General features: G+C 46.2%; 1 protein-coding gene and 1 long non-coding RNA gene across 4 annotated transcripts in view; one reads left to right on the forward strand and one right to left on the reverse strand.

Annotated features, from left to right (window-relative positions):
- Window positions 1-12,986, reverse strand: part of TTYH3 (tweety family member 3) — a 75,304-nt gene extending 62,318 nt beyond the window's left edge. For 2 of the 3 annotated variants that reach the window (XM_064390613.1, XM_064390611.1), the window contains exon 1: window positions 12,717-12,986. In XM_064390613.1, coding sequence (XP_064246683.1) covers window positions 12,717-12,839 — 123 coding nt within the window. In that variant the 5' untranslated portion in view covers window positions 12,840-12,986. The remainder of the gene's footprint in view (window positions 1-12,716) is intronic. The other variant, XM_064390612.1, reaches the window with a different exon arrangement.
- A 72-nt stretch (window positions 12,987-13,058) lies between these two features.
- LOC135281663 (uncharacterized) lies at window positions 13,059-17,265 on the forward strand. Its single transcript, XR_010348231.1, has 2 exons — window positions 13,059-13,133; window positions 14,931-17,265. It is a non-coding gene; the product is annotated as an uncharacterized LOC135281663 (long non-coding RNA).
- The last annotated feature ends 17 nt before the right edge of the window (window positions 17,266-17,282 follow it).

Consider the following 17,282-nt stretch of genomic DNA (forward strand, 5'->3'; position numbering starts at 1 on the left):
AAGGCCATGACCATGCACTGCCCAAGGTCTGAGTGCAGCTACACAGAAAATACTCAGGATCTCTATTTTCCCAGGAGACGTGGCCAGTGACTTGTTGGAAGGCAACAGCATGTCAAAGGCCAGCTGAACACAACTCAAGGATAAAAGCCTAGTTGATCACGTCCTCAAGGATGACAGCCTTGTAGGACTAGCTTTAGTATCAAAGAAATGCTGATGATGTGTTTGTGAGTAGGAAGTAAAGAACCAAACTGCTGGTGAATCCCAGCTGAAGACACAGATGTTAGACAGGAAGCTCAAAATTCACTACATCTGACAAAGCAGCAAATTTCACTTTGGCAGAGAAAAAACAGACACACCTGGTTTGAACTTGAACCTTGAAGAGCATTCAAAGTCTGTCCTGGAAACGGGTTCTTAGGAACCTCGTGTTTAATTTATTGCATCACATAACCAAGACCACCCTTGCGGGATCCAACACACGAAAACCAAACCTAATTATTAAGTTAGTGATGAGAGTCCAGCCCACAGGTTACACCTGCAGAACTACATTTCACCAGTGGTATTTGTCACTGCTGTGGTCCAAGAGGAACATCTCCTCCCATCAGCACAAGGGGATTCAGATCTATCCACAAAAATGAACTTGGATCTGCAGAGGACATTAAGATGTGGGTTAACCACAGGCAGACGATGTCATGTCTAGAAAATAGCTAGTAAATGTGTTTAGGACAGGAACAAGACAAGCAGCCATGTCTCAGAGCAACATTTTCTTGAGAAAAAAATTAACAGTGATGAAATACTATAGCAGGCAACTGATTTCTAATAGCTGCAACAAAATCCACACAAAAAAGGTTGAAAGGGCACCACAGTGAGACACACGTGACCCAGCAAGCAGTTGCCTCAGTAAGAATTTCAGACATAAGATACAAGTGGAGAGACAAGAAGAATTAACATGCCAAGGGGGGATTAGGGTAACCAGATCCCCATACCTTCTCATCATCCTCTGCTGGGAGAGGAGGCAAGTTCACAGCTTGTCCCTTCCTCCTTCTCCCATAACCTCCACATCACCCGAGGCGAAAGCTAAGCTGCACTAATAAAAACAGCAGAGCCAGCCTAAACTGTCCAACCTTGTTATTTACACCTCAGCAGAACGCTCCCAGCATCCATGATCATTTCCACAGCTCCTCCAAGACCTTGGAAGCAGCTCCCAGAGCACCGCCTGTCCACACGGAGAATCCTGTCAACAGCACCTGACCTATTTCATATTCATCATTTTCACTTTGCCATTTAATATTGGAGCATTCAAAATGCTGAAGAGCTTGTGCTCAAAGAGATTTTTAGTTTGCAGCAGGTCAGGCTGAAAAAGCTCAAAAAAAAAAAAAAAGAACCTCTGCAGTGATCAAGAGGTTCACTGCTAGAGTACAAAACCTGCCCCAGAAGATGGTCTCCAAGAGCAGCCAAGAACCTCAGCAGGATATTTACCAAGTTGCACTTATGAGACTGAAAGGCAATTTTTAACCTTGTAAATTTGCTGCTGCAGCTAATTTGTCCGCTCAGGTTGAGCCAATGTTTGTTGTCTAACCTGTAGGAATTTTAAATATATACAGAAACAATGAAAGGCCAGCAGACCCAGCATATTTGACCTCAGAGGCCAGGGATGGAGCCCAGTCCCCCCCGAGATCCAGGCACTTCTCAGCCTCATAAACCAACAATAACTCAGACTGTGTGGGGAGGGGATGGGAAGGACAAACAGAAGACAGCAGCCACATACTGTAATACAAAAAGGCACACATGAAGTGTTGTACAGTGGTTTTAAAATAGCACCCTCATCAGAAGTAAAGACTTCTGTTTAGCTACGGAAGTGTCAAACAAATCATTCCATCCTCACTGGATGTACTATCTGTGCTTTCCACTAAATCCAGACAGAAAAAGACCCAAAACACAGCTGATCCATTTTCTCCTGCCACCTACTCCAATTGAAACAGTTTCCCTCTTAAGGGAACATGAACATTAATACTTGCCATTGCCTAGCAGTACCTCTGATCTACTCTTGTGCAACAGCTCCCATTCTTTTCAAGTCCAAAATGTTCCTTCTAACCTTACTCAAGTTAAAAATTCTAAGGAAAAAAATATTAAAAATGAAACCTATCTCTTCAATCATCTCTGTCTAAGCCCAGTGGCTGCCAGCTATCTCCATCCCTAGCCTTTTCCTTGGTCTGTGCCTTTCTCTGGATTGCTTGCACTTGACAGCCTGTCAGTCCAATGCTAAAAGGAGATCACATTATCAGGGTCTGCCATGGCATTCGCAAGGATCAGAACTACAAGCAGAGATGCAATAGGGTAGAAATAAAAAGTTCTTCCCTGAAATCCTTTCAGCCTTCCCTCTAGTTGTTCTTCTGCAAAAGAAAAGAGCCCATGAGTATTTCAAAGGTACCAGAAGCAGCACAAGCTTCTCTCAGAAGACCCCGATCATCTGTTGCTGGGGGTCAGCTGCACAAATTAGTTCTGAAAATTACCTTGCTTCCCATTTCAGAAACAAGAAGAGATTACAAAATAATAGAAGTTCACTATTGATTTTCTTCCCCCGGAAGACTGGAAAAAAAGTACCTGGTACTTTTCATTGCAGAACACCCGGCTATTCCCTAACTTCCAAAAAGCAAAATAGGCACTGTGTGCAATGCCTACAACTGTTTTTGTTACACTTATTCCAAAAGTCTAATTCCCCTGGGTGCTAAAGGTTTTATACAATATTCCATATTAAGATAATATTTTCATTAGATTCTCCTTCCTCTTTTCTCTCTTTGAAAGTTACATTATTACACCTCCCAAGGAAAAAAAATATTTATAAGGAGGACAACTCCACCCTTTCCTCTCAGTTCAACACCACAAGGCAAGATTCAGCCAGAGGTCAATCACAACACACACTCAGTTGCTTCTTTCATTTCTATTCCCTTGCATGTTCCTCACCAAAAACCAGACCTCAGAAGAGTTCACCATATCTGCATTTGCCAAAAATCCACGATTTCTGCAATTGATGCAGCACAGCTTATTACAGCTGCAAACTGTTCCTGGGCTCTGATAATTATAAGCCCATGGCTGGGTGTCTAATTAAAGGAGGAATGAATTAATGAGTTTTACCAAAGGCTTTTGAGTCACCATTATAATTCTCACCCTTAATCGGCTGCAGGACACTCAAAGGACACCGTGAGCAGGATCAAGAGCAGAGAGGGGGGATAAACCACCCGCAGCTGATGCTTCCCCCATCACGCTCCTCTCCAGCATGTCACATTCAGACCCCGACAGCCAGATCAAACCCAGCAGGAAAACGCCTGGGCTTTTTGGACAGCTGAATACAAAAACGCTTCCTGAAGCTGCCACAAAGCTCTCAGCAGCTTTTGAATGCTGAGAGAGAGCGGGAGATGCGGGCAGAGGCTCCGAGGAGCGCTGACTCCGGCGCTTCCATTCATGCCAGCACCGGCAATCGCAGCTCGGGCTCCCAAGGAGGCAGAAATTGAAAACACGTTTTCATTGAAGCACAGCTTGAATTTCATGAATTCCATCACTCCCGACTTTCTCAGCGTTTCCTGGAGTGAGTACTGTAAGAGCAGGGAGAAAGGGGATGGGGAGGGCCATAGGTAAGGCAGCAATCCTGTGTGACCCCTCTGACCACGCCAGCCCAAAAACGGACTGGAGGCACCTGCAGTGAGGGTGCACCACAGACTACTCCTAAACTAAAGAAAATAAGTAAAGATGAACCACAAATTTAAGGAGGAAATAAAGTAACAAGCTGCCCGAGGCCTCAGAACAGTAACAGCTCCAGGCACAGCCCCGGTGAGAAGCATTGCAATTTCCAAGCAGCACAAAGCATCTTTTTGGCAGACTGAGGCATTCGTAGCTCCTAGAGCAAGTGTCAAAATTACCAGTTTATCAGCTACAGGAACTTGAGCACACTGTTGAACTTCAAGAAAGCTCACCCCAGGGAAAAAGCGATTATGATCAGAGAAAACAGGTAGCACCGAGCAGTTTTTCCACATGTACAGTTGTAACACAATCAACTTTGGAATTATTCAGGCGTGCTAATTAACACCCTATGGAAAGCTTTGATACATTAGCAATACTTTTAATGGCTCTGTCACCGACACCATCTTCCCTTTTTCCCCAGGCCCAGCTTGGGCCTTATCTTAAGGAGCATTACATCATCTCCTGCACCAAGGCCTCCTTGTAACAGACACTATTATGCAACTGAAGTGCCTCCATTTGGATTTTGGCGTTATTTTGAATTTCGGCCTTGAATAGAAGGCTTGTTTAAATTCCCTGCATGAACAGCAGCATTTTACAGCCTGAAAAGGGCGTCCGTGCACAGACACCAACACTGGCATAACAACGTGTCTGAATGTGTTATACATTTGTGAAACATCCATTCCCCACATTCCCTTTTCCCCTCGTCCAGGAATAAAGTCCCACATTGTTAGGGCTGATTAGCAATATCTTTCATCCCTAATTTCACACTACAAAGGGCTTTCATGCATATGCACGTGTGGCACCATTCTGAGCCATATCAGCCAGAAAAAGCATTTAGTGGTGACCGAGGAAATCGAAATCCGAGGGTGCAGCTCCAGTTTCAGTGAAGGTGAAGGGGAGTGTCAGCTCTTTCCTTGGATGGTTTCAATGCTGCTCTCACCATTGACCAAAAACCGCTCATTTGTTAAAATAATAACTAAAAAGAGGGCTGGCATTCATTACATCTGCTGAAGCAGGCAGCCTGATAAGCATGTGAAAGCACACATTATTGCAAATGTTACCCTTCTGTTACCCAGTGCTGGGAGAAGGGAATGGCACAAGCATCGTGACTGAGTTACACCAACTGCTGTGGCCGTGGATTGCACGCTAACCTACTTTTCTTTTTTCTTGCAAGAGAATAGCCTTGCAGCCCTAGCACACAAATGACTGCTTTGCAAAAACGTGCACATTTGCAGCTTACCAAACCCTAAAGCTCGCAATTACAAGATCAGACTCAAACACTATAAGTGGCTCATTACGCAGAAATCTAAAAAAAAAAAAAAAGTTTGAAATGAAAGCTTTTGCAACATGAAAGTGCTCTGTGTTTTGTTCTTTCCTAGTTTATTTAATACAAAAAAAAAAGCATCAGCATGGCTCTGCCCCACAGCCACTATTCACTAGATACCTGGACACCTTTTCACCACGCAGCAAAAATAATTTGTTTTGAGAATAAATGTAACCAATTTCCAGTTTTTCACTGCTGCAACACATCAGTCACCCCTTGAAGTGGAGGAAATGAGAGGATTTCTAACAGTGATGACTTTTTTGTTTTTTCAGACTGTCATATGAATGCATCCCCAGGACTAGAAGCCTTGCATGAACTTGATCCTCCTTGATTTTAGCTCATCTGTCTTGTTAATCATTGTCATCAGCTAAAACAAAGAATTGGTAGGATGACATACCCAGAAAGTGCAGCCTTGTCAAGACAGGAGCGAAGTTATTTGACTTGGATACTACTATTTATTATTATTATTATTTCCTCAGCATACATCAATAAGTCCCTGAGTATTACGAGTCTTATTCATGCCTTAAAAGTGAGAATTGACATTCAGTGCAGTAGGTAATCCTGATATATTCCAAAGTTTCTCAGGTCTCATCTGAATCTTAGAGCAAATAAATTCCCAGACATCACATCCCTTCCCCCAGCTATGGGAATCACATTCAGCTGAAAACAAGCCAAGTTCTCCTACTCACTCAAGGGGAATGGGAAATCTCACCATAACTGGTGGAAAAGTTACTACTGAAAATTAAAACAGGATCAAGAAGAGAACTGACAGTCACCAAGAGGTTAATGCAAACGAGGTGCTGACTCCCCTCCACCCTAAGAAAATTAAGAGTGAGCACCACCTTACTCACTGCTTGCTTGCAGCCACCCAAGCAAATTCACTTGAGATCAAAGACTGGGAAAGAATGACTTCAGGAGAAGCTTTGGCCATCATCACTGGCATCCTCACAGCACAGGAGTGTCCCCTGAAGGGGTCACACTGGGGTGACCCTGCAAGCTCTGCCACAGCACAGTCCTACAGCACCAACATCATCAGCTCTGGACTTCACCCCTTCCATCAGTGGGTGCTGCTGGGGGCAGGGGAGCAGGAGAAATGGTGTAAAACTAGCCTTGTCCTGGAAGAAAAAGGAGAGGAAAAACCCAAACCAAACAGAAAGAAGAGAAAAAAATACTCAAATTCCAAGGGATTGGAGAGTGCTTGTTCCTCTGCCTGTCTGCTCTGCAGACACAGGGCAAGAAACCTGATGAGACACAGGCCCATAACTTTCCTCTCCCTCTTACTCAATGGACAGGTTTTTGTTTACAGGTTCCAAAACAAATATAATCTCAAAACACAAGTAAGAGATCAAGAAGACTTGTGGCACAGTCCCTTAATCCACGTTCAGAGCCTTGGGATTAAGTCAGAGAAAGCACCTGACTTCCTGCCCTTAATCTCCAGAGCCATGCCTAATGGGATATGTTCTTCTGGGTGAGAATTTCTCACTTTCCCTAATAATGAAAAATAAAGAACACTAAAAATCCACATCAACATCTGCTTGGTTTATTGGATCAACATTTAAACAAAGGCACACTTTGTTAACCTGGAGACCACAGATGTTATTCTGCTCAAAAAGGCATGAAGGGGAAAAGAACAAAAAGAGACAAGACACGCTAAAGACTGAACTGAATTTGCTTACCCCGTTCTGCAGACTGCTAGAGATCAGGTTTTGCAGACCAGGAGTCATATGGTGTTACACCCATGTGGATAAAAATGGAGCATCCTCAGGGAGACAAATGTTGTGTAGGTGCAGAAGCACCAGGGTGCCAGTGGCTGGCCACCACAACCAGACATGTTTTCAACTCTGCTTCTACCCTTCCAGCTGAGACCAGCACGGTGCCTTCAGGGCACCACATGCTCCATAAATGTGTCTTAAGGCTGGGAAGCTCACCAGGCTGGGCAGCAGCATCTTCTCTGTGCAGGATGAATAGTTTGGGGATCCCACCCAGAGGAAGCGAGCATGGCTTACATCTTAGCCCGCTCACCTGCATCTCCTTCCCTCCATGCACCACAAGGTGTTTCACATTTCTCCAAGACACCTTTTACCCCTGTGTACTCTGCTAAAACCATACCTTTAGAACAGTTGCTTTTTTTGACTAGAGTAGGGTAATTACAGCCAGTGCTTCCAGAAAGTGCCAGTTCTCAGGAGACCATCTGAAAACGTGGCAGCACAGCATGGGTCAGCAAAACAAAGCAAGGCTGCAGACAGAAAGCTGGCAAAGGTGGACTTTTTTCCTCTCTGCATACCATATGCTGCTGCACGGCTGGATGAATGGTCAACAGAACACATTTTATGTCTACCTTTGGTAAAAATCAGCCAAAAACAGCCTTGGTTCTACCTTTTTTTGGTTATTCAGTGTGGTGCCGCTCATCAGTAAAGGCTCTTCCAGATCAAAGACAGAAGAGTCAGAGCACAGCACCAGTTTGCTGATGGGAGGCATTACTGCCTGGTTACTCATGCAGCCGATGAGTAAAGGGAAGAGGGAATTTACCAGCAGCTCTTAAAAAATAAAAACAACTTCAATTTCATCAGACAACATTGGATTCTACTAACAGGGGTCACTTAACCTTTCTGGAAATATGAGCAAACTGGTGCTACAGCAGGATAGCTGATCAGACCTTGGAAGGGGTCCATCTGTTCTTGAAAGAAAGAAACCTTCAGTCCAACCCCTTTAAAAAAGGCACATTACCCTCTGACTTCGAGCCAACTAGACAAAAACACGTCATCCAACTTGACTAATACACATGTTTCCAATTTACAGAAAGACTCTTGGTTTCAAAATTGAAATAAGATGCCAGTACAGTAGAGGAAGTTCTAAAACAATCTCTATAATCCAAGTTTTTTGGCAGTTTGGGCTCCATCACGTTTCTCCAGCCAAGAAATACTTCCAAAGACGACGTTAGCTGTTATGTGTAGGGAAACAGCCTCACAGAGCCAGAAAGTACCTGACAGAATTAATTCCTTGCTGAACCTTTGGCTATGGGTTCAAACACACACGCCTTGGATTAGATTCTGCAAGCCAAAAAAAGGGAAGGATCGTTGGGCTTACACAGCACCTTTCCCTGCTGGATCCCTTCTCAGCACACAAACAGAGGGAGAAAAAGAACATTACAACACGAAAGCACTGAGAGAGGCATGACAGGAAACTCCTGGGTGACAACACTGAAGAGAGCATCTCAAAGGCAAGGACTAGAGCATGTCCCTGCTCTTACCACTGCTTCCTTCAGCACGACTCTGCATCTTAAATGGTGTGAATCAATCATCAGTCATCTTCCAAAGCACAAACAGCTGCCATTACACCTACTAACCAAGCATCTGCAGCTCTGACTGTACTGAGAAGGCACGAAGTGGTGCAGGGGATGAGTTTCAAAGATGCTGGAGAATTTTTCTTTATTCTAGCCTGACTCACACATAACCTTTGCGTTTACATAGGTTTGTGTCAACATCGTCAGTTTCCAGCAATGAAGAAAAAGCAGAAACTCCAAAGGGCTCCGTGGCTTAGCTTTTACAGCCTCTTTTCTCCTTCACTGTTCACGGGGCACTTCTCAGCCCACAGTCAGAGATAAAGTGCCATAGTCTCCTTTTCTGTCCGTGTACAGACACCCTGACTGGAGCAGATATCCCATTACCTGTTGTTGTGCTGTATTACAAAGCTGTTCAGCTTTTCTATTTCTTTCCAGCACGTGACCTCCACACTACTTCAAGGCTCTTAACCAACTCTACCCTGAGAAAGAAAGTGAATTCAATGCCACGCAGCTAAGTCAGTCACAAGTAGGAGTACTCACATTGCTAAATAAATTAAACTAGTGACAGCAGCAGTCTCAGGACCATCTCACTGGGCCAAACAACTGAACTGGAAAGTAAGTGGACACTACTGGAAAGATCATCATGATTTGATCAGCAGCAAAAGGCAGGGAGACCTCAACTAGTATTAGCATGATGCTGTCAGAAGGAACAGGAGCTCTGCTCCATTTTTACATTCCCTTCACTCTAGAATTTGTGACTCACTACACAATGAAAAGGCTTTGCAGAGCACTGCAGTATGACTCAGATGAGAATACAGCCAGAACAAAGCTGTTCATATCAAGATATTTTCAACCCCAATGATTCATGGGAGGATTAGGAAAAGAGCTGGTCTGATAAGATCCTCTGTAGGGAGGACTGTGGAGCAAGTCCTGCAAGTAGGACTCTGATAGGACTCACCAACATGCCAAACCCCTGCAGAAGAAGGACCAGAACCCCAGCTCATTCTACATGGAGATTCACCTCAATTCCTCCAGAAAAAGAAAACAACTGGTTGTACTGCTTGTTGTGGCAGAAGCAGAGCATCTGAAGGACATCAGGATGCACATACATTTTTAAACAATCTAGTCCAGAGGGGAAGGATCTGTTCTGCTCCTCCACACTGGTCTAACCTAATGCAACAAGATATGCTGTGGAAGAAGATAAAGAGTAAAGTAATACCGAGAGAGAGTGTTTCAGAGCCTGACTCAGGTGAAGAAGGTATGCAGCCAAAACCTGCAGCTGCACTGATCTCAGCCCTTGGCAGCAGCACTGCCATGAGCATTTCTCATGCTCTCAGACAAAAGGAGGAAGCCCCAGCAGGTTGGTACACAATGGCTGCAGCCTTGAGACAGCCCAGCTCACAGCAGGCGACCCTGCTGCCCTGGCCAAGGGACTCCTTGGGACAGCACAGCAGAAACAGCCATTACATCTACATCCTGCCAGACATTACCCATCACCAGGGTCCCAGAAGACTTAACAAAGACCTCGACTTCAAAGAGTGGCAGCATGTGCTTATCTGCCCTCCTTCAGAGAGGTTCCAGGGCACAATGGCTGGGCTGCTGCTCCAGGGGAATAGCAGCTTGGCATTACACTAATCCTGCTAGGCAGAGGTGCAAAGCCTCTTCAGGCAGCAGCCTCCTCACCTGCAGCAGCACGTGGCACTGCAACAAGTGACAGGACAACATGCAAACCCAAGCCACTGCATTCCACTTCTGGCTGAAGTGGGATGGTCAGTTGATGCACAATTTCAAAGCCCATCATCAAAACACGAGTGCAAGAAACAGGTGGGTATTTACTAAAAGGTGACTAAATAGAAGAGTTTTATAAGGAAAGTGCTGCATTCCTGTGGTTACAGGTTGGGAAATCTTTTCTAGAGAAGCAGTGAAGAATCAGAAAGGGGACATGGCTTCCTTCCTCAAAACACGTCAGAATGGGACTGGACACTGAGCCCAGCTGTATGGCTATTTATGACAACAGTCCAGCTCCCAGATGAATTGGAGCCATGTAGTTTAGCAAAGATAATCCTTCCTTACAGGTAGGGACACCCTGCCCTTACCTGTCCCCATAAACTTCATCTAGCATCCTCCCACTGACCTCTCCTCAGCCCCTGGGGAAATCAAATGCAGTGTGTAGTTTAACAGTTCATACTTAAGAATCAGAGTATCAATCACTAATGGAGTAGAAAACAAATATATACACAATTTGTGCCAGTGACACCTACAAAGTAAAGAAAAATAAGCCAAAGTTAAAATTAAAAAATGGCCTTCCTAATTTTGAGCATGTATATTATCTCACCTGTTAAATACAAAAGGTTCCTAAAGCTAAGGGAAGACAATGCCAGCACAGGCTGCAAACAGAGCAAGAGGTGCAAATTCTTAAAAAAAATCTAAAATTCAAACAAAAAGGCCTTCAGAAGCATTTAAAGCACAAGAGAGCATTTAGTATTACAGTTCCCAGTCCTGGATTAAGTTTCCCTGGTTCACTGCATTGGAATTAATCTATGTGCCTACGAACTCCAGAGCCAACTTGCAGAGCCACAGCAGCGTCGTTATATAACCACAGCACTGATAGCACAGGCTGCAGTGCTGCTGGAGCCTGCTTGCTACCCCTCTCCAGCACCAAAACCAGCAAAGCTGCTGCTGCTCAAATCATTCTCTTGACAACAGACGCCTCAGTAATCCAGACATTCGAGTTTGGATTTGATAAGATGTTTTCTTGCAAGCTGATGTTAAGACTTAAAAGGCCATCGACTGCTGAGCAAGAAGTCCTTAATGTCATCAAGGGAGGGGAGGCAGCTACACAGGAGGAGAACAGCAGAAGGCTTTAAGTGGGAATATGATTACTGTAGAAAAATTATCTGACAAACAAACACAACCCCAGATTATTGCTAGGAATGCTTTTAAGCAATTTAAGTGAAAACTGGTACATCTGCTGTCTATTCAAAAGGTCACCGAGTGCTTATTTCATGATAACACACTCCCAAGAAGATCTTTCAATGAACTCTTAACTTCTGATCTCCAGGATCCCACATCCCTTGTTTTAAAGGCAGCTACCCTCTGAGGTCATGGAAATACAGTTCAGCTGCTGTGCAGCGTTACATCTGCATGTGGCCATCTTGAACTCTGCTAAGCCAAGGGAACTAAAACAAATTAACAAATTGAAGCCTCAAAATACAAAGTTAGCGCAAAAGTCCCTTTGATTTGATGGTATAAAGATGTTTCTTTATATCTACCCATGGCTCTTTAAATACATCTCTCACATTTTGCTCTAGCTTCAGTCCTCAGATCTTTTCATCTGTTTAGAACAAAAAGCCAAAACATACTGCTTCCTAAAGTATTTCTAATACCTTCTACTTCTAGGATAAACAAGAACTGCTTAGATGCTTTAGCCTTCATGCCTGTGTGCACGATAGCCGGCTGTGTATATAGGACACTGCAAGTATGTTCAGAAAAGCAAAATGGTGTTTTCAAAACCAGAGACCGTGGCAAAACGAGGCAGCAGAGTCACTGCAGCTCTGTTCCAAGATGACAGCAGAGAACACAGATGTTGGAGCACACAGATTCACTCCACAATCATTTTAATTACATGCCCAGCCAACCAAGCACAGGATACAGGCTAAGCAGCATTAAAAAAAAAAAAAAAAAAAAAAGGCGCTGCACACAAGTATTCTGCGAGCATCCTCCTGTGCACTTGATGCTAACGCCGCTCTTGTGCATTAAGTCATCTGTTTTCCAGCAGGCAGGCAGCCGGTTTTGGAAAGGCGCTGCTGGCCGCGCTGCGGGGCTGGCGGCATCAAAGGGGATGGATGGTCAGCGGAGCCTGCTCAGGACCGGCACAGCCCGGGTGCTGCGGGCAGCCCGGGGCTCCAGGCCGGGACGCTGCCTTGGCCTGGGCAGCGCTGGGACCCGGCCGGGCCATCCAGCAGGGCTGGCTCTGCCCCGTCCCGGGCTCCTGCCCCGTCCCGGGCTCCCTTCGCGGTGCGGGTCGGTGGGCACACGGTGGGACTGGGTCGAAGGCTGAGCTCGCTGATCCTGCAGGGCTTCTCCAACCTCGGTGATTTTATCAGCATTTCACCTTATGCCAAGAAGAGCTCGGGCTCGGGGCAGGCTGGGGGCAGCCCGGGTTGCTGGGGGTGCTGACCTGCCGCCCCAGCGGGGCCCCGCCTGCCCCGGCCCTGCGGGGGCACCTGCGGCTGCCGGAGCAGGGGGGACACGGCACCCTCGGCCACCCACCCGGGGAGCCCCAGCGGGGCCGCACGCCCCCTCCTCCTCCTCCTCCCTCCGCACAGCCGGGGGTGCTCACCCCGCAGCCCGCCCGGCCCCCGGCAGACCCACCTGCTGGTACTCGGCGTCGTGCGGTCGGAAGTCGGCGGCGGTGAGCTCCCAGCGCAGGCTGAGGTGCGGCAGGCGGTGCAGCAGGCTCACCCACCAGGGCGGCGAGTAGCTCACGCCCGCCATGCCCGCGCCTGCCTCACCCCGACCCGCCGGCCATGGAGCGCCTCACCCGCGCCGCGGCCGCCGGCCCCTCATGGCCGGGCGCTCCCCCCTCAGCCCGCTCGCCGTCCCTCCGCCCGCTCCCGCTCCCTCTTTGTTCGCCGAGAGGCTCCGCCGCCCGCGCCCGGCGCCGCCCGCCCGCTCCCATTGGCGCCGGCGCCGCCGGCCCGCCCCGGCCCGGCCCCCGCCGCTCCCCCGGGGCCGGGGCTCGCTGCCGGGGCTCGCTGCGGCGGCGTTTGTGCTCCGACGCTTTTCCTGGTGAGTCTCACACGGCCCTGCGGTTCTAACTGCGGGAGGTGCGTTTTTGGTGCGGTTTTGACTCCAGCGGAGTGAAAGCAGTTTGTGCCACACCGAGTGGTAAAGGTAGGCATGAAGTCACTTGTGGTTAGTGCCTCTCGAGTTCTCTCAACGCCCATCCTCAAGATGCAGAGGCAGCAAGTTTGTCCCTCCCGAATTCATAATTCTTAGAGGCAGAATGTCATCCAGCACTCCCTTGGCTGGGCACACACATGGCAATGACAGCAACGGGAGCGCAGGTGAACACTGGAGACACCTCTCACTGTGTGACAGCACGAGGGGAAAATAATAAACAATAATTTGAACAAAGTCTTGGGATCTCTCAGGATACCTCAAAAAATGTGCAGATATGGCACTTGAGGACATGGTTTAGTAGCAAACGTGGTCCTGGTGAGGGGTTGATGGTTGGACTTGGTGATCTTGAAGGTTTTTTTCCAGCATCATGACTCTGTGACTGTGGTGCTGGGTACAGGGCCACATGTGGCAGAGGGTGGGTGTCCAGACCCAGCATCAAACCACATTCCCACCCCCCACACCAACACCTCTCCCTCCAGAGTAACCCCAAAGTGGACCCAACCACTGCACATTCCAGCCCCTGACACTGACCACTTTCCCAAGGATCAGACTCTGACCCAATGGGAAAGGCTTTTCATTTCTTTCTAAACAGAACAGAAAATATTTTTAGGTAAAAGGTAAAAAAGATGAGTATACCTTCTCAGGGGAACACATCAGAAACAAGTAAGTACATAAATATTCTGGATAATGCTAGGATAGTGAGGTAAAACAGAAAAAAATAATGATAAGCAGCACCACTACGAAATTCATCCACTTTATTACAAAGATTGTAGTGCTCCTGTTGCAACTGAAATGTATAAAAATATTTGTTGCTTTATTTTAAAAGGAGTAGAATGAATAATTTAATTCTTGCTGTAAGTGTGCAGTGTGCCCAGCATTAAGGCAGGAGCTCCTGAACTTGGCTGGTCTGTTGAAACCATCTCCCAGACCTTCAGTCTCTCCATCCCTGTCCCCATCCCAGCCCTGCTGCAGCACACCTCACCCACTGCTGCTTGCTCAAAGCATTGTGTATTATACACCACTCAATGTAATTTGGAGTTGGAAAGGGAAAAAAGAACCATCCAGTCCTCTAACAGACTTTAAGCAAATGATTTCCAGGTCTTGCAGGCTTGAGAAGCTCTCATCTGTTTAGAATTAGAAACTGTGATGGCTCATGAAAACTTAGAAAATATTGGAATGCTGTGTATCCCACTGGAAAAAAAAAAGGATAACACCAATAGTTTTTTTCTCCTAAAGGGTGGCAGATCAGTAGACGTTATGGAGCCACCTCTTTTGCAAGTATGATTTTATTCCTTTTCCCAAATCAGCCAGGATTTTGTGCTTTACATTGTCCTGGCTGATACATTTCATAAATCAGGAGACAAAAAATGCTAAAATGGGCCATTTAACCCCTTAGAGCAAATAAACATATTTCTGCTGATGTTCTGAAAACTTCAATAGCTTTTGACTAGGATGGGATTTTTATATGAGTATTATCAACAGAGCTAAAAAGAAATCTTATCACTCACAAATAGCATTAAGACACACGTCAGAGGGTTTAGAGCTACGCGCTGTGTGCACCAGTACAAGATATACAAGGGTACAAGATAGAGGACCTCAACTCCCTCCAGCTTTCTGCAAGAAAAGGGTTTATTTTTCTGCAGGAGTTGAACATCAGCCAATTTTATTTTCTTCCTTATTTAGTTTTTTTTCACAGTGCTGGCAAGGATGGATGGATGAAAGAAGGAATTATTTCAAGGGCCAATGGTTTAACATATTTCACCTCCAGTTCTAACAACCCAAAGACAAGGAGCAGAGAGACCTTGCTGGGAGCAAGAGATCTCTGCCTAAGCCCCTTCTGACACAGAGTTTATGCAATTTGGCACTAAAATGCTCAAAGCTGGAATTTATCCTGCAGATGTAACCACAGCCACGGGCCTCTGGATGGACACAAACCCCCCACCAGGCTGCAAGTCCAAGCACCTCTGTCAGCATGTGATGGAGAGGGCAGAGAAGATGCAGCCAGGACACCACACTGAGATCTCGTTTGACAGGGCTGATGTAAATCAAAGTGCACAGAAAGTTTTGGAATAAATGACAGGGAAAGCTGGATGCTGTCCAGGGGGGTGGGATTGAGGCACTCTGTGGGGCTGGGGGTGAGTGGGAAAGGGAGCAGTGCTGGTGTGCAAGCCTCCCCTCAGCCTCCTGCTGCCGAGACAACTGGATTAAATTAGAGCAGAATGAGGACTGGGGATTACAGAGAAACAGAGGCATCAACAGTTTTCATTTCTCCCCCACAATTATTTATAATGATATGGGAAAATGAAGAGCAGAATGGATTCAGCAAACGAGGAATAAGAGACAAACCACAGGATCCAGCACCAGCCATACTTTCCATGGCATTTCAGCCTGTTGTGCCACATCACAAAGAAGTATCTGCAATTCTTGGATGTCTAGCATCTCTCATTTGATCCTATTCAGGTAACTCTTGAGTACATGACAAGACAGTTATCAAGGCTCTCATGTTTAGATTATAGCAGCCTTTTTTAACTTCCCACACAAATAAGTACACTCTCTTTTGCCAAAGCCAAATGAACAAATGAGACGCTGTCGTGACATCCCAGGAATAAAATGTTACAGTAAATCACCCTGGCATGGAAAGCAGTTCTACAGTCAAGCAAAGCAAACTGCAAATGTCAGCTTGTTCACTGGTAATCCTGCTGAAAAGTAACCCAAAGAGCAGTATTAGTGTTTGCTAACTTGCTCTGACAGTGGCTTTGCTAAAGAATCAATGGACAAAATAGACAGATGAGAAGTGTTCCACATTAAAGACAGCAAAGATAAAAAGACTAGTTTAAACCTCCAAAGTAAGGCAGCCAGTGCTGTCCTCCATCCTCTTGAGACTACCAGGCAGTCTACAGAAGCCCTCCAAGAAATGTAGCATTTTTCACTCTTCACAAGCTTCTGATTCCAGACATCCCTACTGCTGAAGTGGTACTGCCAACAAGAGCACCTTTTAAAACAGCAATCTCCTACCCCTGGCTTTTCTGATTCACTATGAAATTAAAGAATTCAGCTTTTAATATGATGTGGAGCAAGGAGTCTTCCCCAACTGTCAAACCTAATATGTGCTACAAAAGGTTTTAGCTAACAATACAGATTTAAAAAAAAAAAAAGCAAGTTTGCACTCCCAGTGCCAGCAGATGGATGAGTGACCCTCTTGAGACAGGGACTAAATTACAGATGGTCATGGGGAGGTCAGGGACACAACAGTGCCTCGGCACTCAGCTGCCACTGCCGGGCCACACCTCTGACTCTGCCGCTCCATAAACTCTGCCCTTGCACCCAGCCGTGCCTCCTTCCCGCTGAGCTAAACTGTGCCTCCGTTAAAATTACCCTTCCTCTCCTCCCAGGGCTTCCTCTGTAATTTTCTGCTCAAAGTCAAAGGAAATAACAAAGCCAGGGCTGCTCTCCAGCCTCCCCCATTCAGCGCTGTCCCCTCCATGACAGCTCTGTCTCCAGCCTTGCTCTCCCAGCAAAGCCAGGGATCTTCCCAGCTGACTTCTCCTCTCAGCTTGAAGGACTTCCCCAGAGTGGAGGCATCTGCAGGCAGGAACTTACATGGGTTTTCATGACTTTCCTCTGACGTCTGCCAGGGACTTTCAGGTTTACACAAAAAATAGCCACTACCAGGGCCAGCAAAAAAAAAGCTTTCAGCCAACTGAAAGAATTAATAATAGGTTAATTCTTTCATTTCCAGTCCTGAGGCAATATTCTCTCTCTTTCTCATGTTTTACTGGTCTTTTTAAACTGAGTTCTAGGGAAATGGGTGGAAGATGTGGAAATCCTATTGCAAAAGCACCTGCCCGCTCTTTTCCCCAGAGAGCCACACAGAGAACATTCTATTATTTAGTTAATTGCAAAGAAACAATTACAAAGGAACTTGGCAAACTCTCTCTAATCACAGCAAGACCCACTGCAGTCCAGTAAGTTCAGCAAATTAGCAAATAAGTGAATACAAAAAGGAAAGAATAACACAGCTCAAATTGCACTTTG

Source organism: Passer domesticus, chromosome 15 (genome assembly GCF_036417665.1).
Source record: "Passer domesticus isolate bPasDom1 chromosome 15, bPasDom1.hap1, whole genome shotgun sequence".
NCBI classification, from domain to species: domain Eukaryota; kingdom Metazoa; phylum Chordata; class Aves; order Passeriformes; family Passeridae; genus Passer; species Passer domesticus.